Raw genomic sequence first — 4,484 nt, 5'->3', positions numbered from 1 at the left:
AATACACCTCTTGGAAAGATCATTTTGATCTTGTGTTGAGGGTAAGATCATTTTGATCTTGTGTTGAGGGTAAGATCATTTTGATCTTGTGTTGAGGGTATTTGATACTTCATTGTATTCTTGTTTATACTTGAACTAGGGTTAAAGTTGTTGTAATATACAGATTTTGCATACCCGACTATATTGTGGGAAATAACAGTATTTCCCTAAAACGTGAAATATTTGAAAACTAATCTGGTATATCATGAGAGACTAATATTTATATTTGATACTGAAAAAAAAAAAAAAGAGAAATAAATTTGGAAGGTACAAGACTACAAGTCATAACTTCCGTGTGGTTAAGATAAGCAGCTTTTCAAAGTGCTCAATTGTCACTCAAAGATAATAGTAGTAGACGACGTTGTTTTTCATCCACAAACAAGAGGCTTTACTGCAGGTACCCTAAGGCAACTGAGAGTGCCACCTGGAATGACAGAGCACTCAGGTTGAGGCCTTTGCATTTGCCTTCCTGGAATACAGTTCAATGAGAAATCAATTCCTCCTACATTTCTCAGACAATCTTGGCTCAACTCAGAGAAGAAATTGTAAGCAAGAGTCAAATTCACAAGGTTTCTTGGTGAACAAATTAAGTCCGGCAAATCCCCAGACAACTTGTTATGTCCCAAGTTGAGTACTTCAATGCCACTCAAGCATGAAATGGTATCAGGCAAATGCCCCATTAGTGAATTGAAACTCACATCCAAAACTTGCAAATCTGTCCACAATCCCACACCTTCTGGTATGCAACCATTTAGCTGGTTGTTTAGGAACAATATCTCCTTAATTCTGGTACCCATGTAACCCAAACTAAACGGAATGCTCCCACTAAACTTATTATTAGCAAAATTAATCACTGAAGCAGGGGAATTCCCTAAATTCTGAGGTAGTTCACCGTCAAATTGGTTATTATTAAGAAAGATAGCATCAAGTTTATTGTTGAAGAGATCCTCAGGAATTGGCCCAGAGAAACTGTTGAATCTTAGATCTAAATAAACAAGATTTGGGATTAATAGGACTGTAGTAGGAAATGGACCAGAGAAATGGTTGTTGCTAAGGTCTAACTCAACAAGAGAATACAGATCTCTGAATGTTTGTGGGATTGTGCCTGAGAATCTATTGGTATTGAGGTGAAGGAGAGAAATTTCTGTTAAGAAAGATAGTTCTTTTACAAGAGTCCCTTGAAGATTTGCATGATTCAGATCTATACCTGTAACAACTAACTCAGTTGGGTTGCCCGCGTAATCTTCAGTGTGTGAGCAGAAAATTCCTCTGTACGTGCATACATTTGGACCGACCCAATTGTTCAAAATCCCCATTGGATCATCAGTGATTACAGATTTCCATGTTTGAAGAGCAATGTAAGCGGAATTTTGCCTTGGGACAGAACCTCCTCCTGGACTTGGGCTGTTTATTCCTCCACCAAACCAAACGCCGCCACTCCCAACACCAACACCAGCACCACTCACTTCACTAACTGTTATTTGAAGGACCAAAACCACAAGGCAACTTACCCCCATTTTTCAGCTGAATGAATGATCAAAGAAGCCTCTCTGGTTTTTTTTTGCACTTTCTTGCAAAATGTGAGTGTAGCAAAGCATTGATGAGAGACAATGCGGGTTTAGTTGCTGCTACTTGGATGAGGTCTTTATCGCCTCTCTATTTAATTAATGCGCTGGAGGTTGCCATTGATGAGCAACTGTTCTTGAAAATGAAGTTATGCTCAATTTCTACAATTCTTCTCAAGGGCGTGTTGCTTGTAAAATAATTTGGGCGCGGATAACTTGTGTGGTAGAATGAATTTATTTTACTTTGTGTGTGGATATTTATTAATTTCTCTAAATATTTTTATTTTAAATTTATTTATGTTAGTTTTATCGATATTCATATTTTGGGGTAATTATATGGTAATTGATTAAATGTTTTACTATAGGATTCTTTATTTTTTTTCCCTTCATTTTTGTAATTCTTCTATATTATTTTAATGTCCGACTGTCGTAAGCCCGACACTATTCTATTTACTCTCTCAAATGTGCTGAACCCAGTAAACGAACAAATAGGTGGTCTTTTCGGAAATGTTAAACAAAAGTTTTCCCCTCACATCTCGGTGATTTTTAATTTTTCGTTATTCTATATCTTTTGTTTTAAAATATCTAATTAGATTATCTTTCATAAGTTTTTCTAATAATATTATTTCTTCCATATTTTGTCTTCAATATTTTAAATATTCATAGCTTATCATTTTATCCTGTAATAATTGCAGGGTTATAAATTTCTGGATAATAATTTATCCTAACTGTACTGTAATGTATATTTAATTCTAGATTTTCAATGTTATTTATTATCTTTTGTTGTTCTTCTCGTAGCGAGTTTTTTAAATTATATAAACTATCACATGTACTTTTTCCTAAATTTTTTAGGGTTTCTTCTATCCATATTAATTTTTCTTTTAGATTTTTCATTATTTTTCTAAATCGATTTCTATAATTTATTTCTTCATTTAGATTATCTTGATTTTCTCTAGTTTTTCTAATATATTCTAACATTTCTTAATCTAAATAATATCCATCTGGGTAATTATCTAGGTATAACTGTTCTATCTAATTTATAATTTCAATTTCATAGTCTAATACTTTTTCTAATATTATTCTCTTAATATCTATAATTTCTATATTTTTAAGTATATATAAGATTAGGATTTTCAGATTATCTATCATTTAAAATTGGTTAAATACTTTATTATAGTATTTTTTAGTTGTTTGTTTTAATCTCATTAATTCTTCTATATTTTCACTAAGAAATTGTATATATATTTTATATCTATTTTTCAAAATTCTAAATATACATAATTTATCATAGTTAGTGTGTGGATTTGGTATGTAAGTATTTATAAGAGTAGTTCGATAGGTGTGGTATATAATTAATTCTAGTCATAAAATATCTATCAAATATTTTTTCTAATATGATTTTTCTTATATTCATTATTTATATATCCTTAAGTACATATAAAACGAGTATTTTAAATTTATCTACCATTTCATCAGATAAATAATTATTCATTTTTCATAAAATTGCTATTTTTAAAATATTCCATTCAATCATGCACATAACAAAATATAATCACTTTAGATTGTTATATACTAGATTATTCGTAAATAACATATTCTTCGGTCAATATTACCATGGTAATCTGGATACTTTTTCCTTAAACAGTGCCTCTACTCTGATTACTCCCCTATCACGGCTTTCTTGCCTCACCGGTTTCACCTTTAGGATGGCATAGTTCTTAGGGATTTTTCTCCTTTTCCACTTTGCTAATAAACTTCTTAACATGCTATTTTTCGAATAATTCTACTATAGAGCAACTAACATGAACTTATTTTATCATATCATGATTGTTAGAAATTTATGAATTTAGCTATTCATAATAGTAAATGAATATACCTATTCTGGTAGTTTTGATAATTCTAAGCTTTGTTCCTTCATAGATTTTTTCATTGAAATATGCCTGTTTTTTAAATAATTAAATTATTTGTTGTAGACAAGAGAGATTTTTTTGCTTCAATCGTATGAAGACTTGCCTTCCTCTGAGCAAATGCTCTTCTATTTATATTCTTAAGAAAACCCGTAAACGTTTACATCTGTCCTAATCTATTACCTACATACTTTACAAAAGTCTTTACACCTATCTATAAAAGTAGAAAAACTTTACAAAGGTCCTAAATTATTTCTACAAAAGGACAAAACTTAGTAATGACATTTTATCAAAAAGTCAAAAAGTAACTAATAATTTACGTAAATGAATTAAGAAAGATATCTAATCTTCCATATGTCATTTTCTAGTATTAACTTGTCTTCTTTATGTCACTTCATTAACTTGTCTTCTTTTTATTATTTCTCCGTCTTCTTTTTATTTCTCTGTATCTCCATTATTGTTTCATATCTTGCATCTTTCAGTTGTTGATTTCTTCTTCTATTCTAGTTGAACTTCTGGGACAATATTATCTTCTCCATTACATTTTGAACATTGATGGTCTGGATATTTCTGTCCAATTAACTTGCAATATCTGGTTAATAATTCTTCCGAAATAAATTTTTCTCTAATGGCTCTGACGATAGGTTTTTTCTCTGAATTGAGTAACGTCAAGATCCATTGCCTAACGTCTTCCATATCTGCTTCTCGTAGTTCCTTTGAATTTGAGTATACTATTACATTACCTCTTGAATAATAACTCCATATGAGATTTCTGTTGCGATAAGTGTTTGCTAACTCTTGAAGCATTGTGGATAGTCCGATAATGCTCTTATTTGTATAAAAATTTGGTATCTCAATTCTAGGTATTTCTGGTTGTGGAATAATATTTTCTGGTATAATCATATCTCGGGTCATTCCTACTTTTACAACTTGTATAGGTGATTTAACTTCATCATATAATATCTCTGCTAGT

At 31.0% G+C, this 4,484-nt stretch overlaps 1 protein-coding gene across 1 annotated transcript; it reads right to left on the bottom strand.

The window, feature by feature from the left end:
• Positions 1–292: 292 nt before the first annotated feature.
• LOC107838804 (leucine-rich repeat extensin-like protein 4) lies at positions 293–2,051 on the bottom strand. The gene has a single exon (XM_016682005.2). It carries the CDS (start codon positions 1,554–1,556, stop codon positions 408–410), a length of 1,149 nt encoding a protein of 382 aa, XP_016537491.1. The 5' UTR covers positions 1,557–2,051; the 3' UTR covers positions 293–407.
• Positions 2,052–4,484: the final 2,433 nt, after the last annotated feature.

This window comes from Capsicum annuum, chromosome 8 (assembly GCF_002878395.1).
Source record: "Capsicum annuum cultivar UCD-10X-F1 chromosome 8, UCD10Xv1.1, whole genome shotgun sequence".
In the NCBI taxonomy this organism is placed as follows: Eukaryota; Viridiplantae; Streptophyta; class Magnoliopsida; order Solanales; family Solanaceae; genus Capsicum; species Capsicum annuum.
Note: the sequence above shows the minus strand (reverse complement) of the source record. Positions and strands in the feature narration are given on the sequence as shown.

Coding starts and splice junctions, on each gene's coding strand:
- LOC107838804 (XM_016682005.2), bottom strand. CDS start 1,556: ATGGGGGTAAGTTGCCTTGTGGTTTTGGTCCTTCAAATAACAGTTAGT.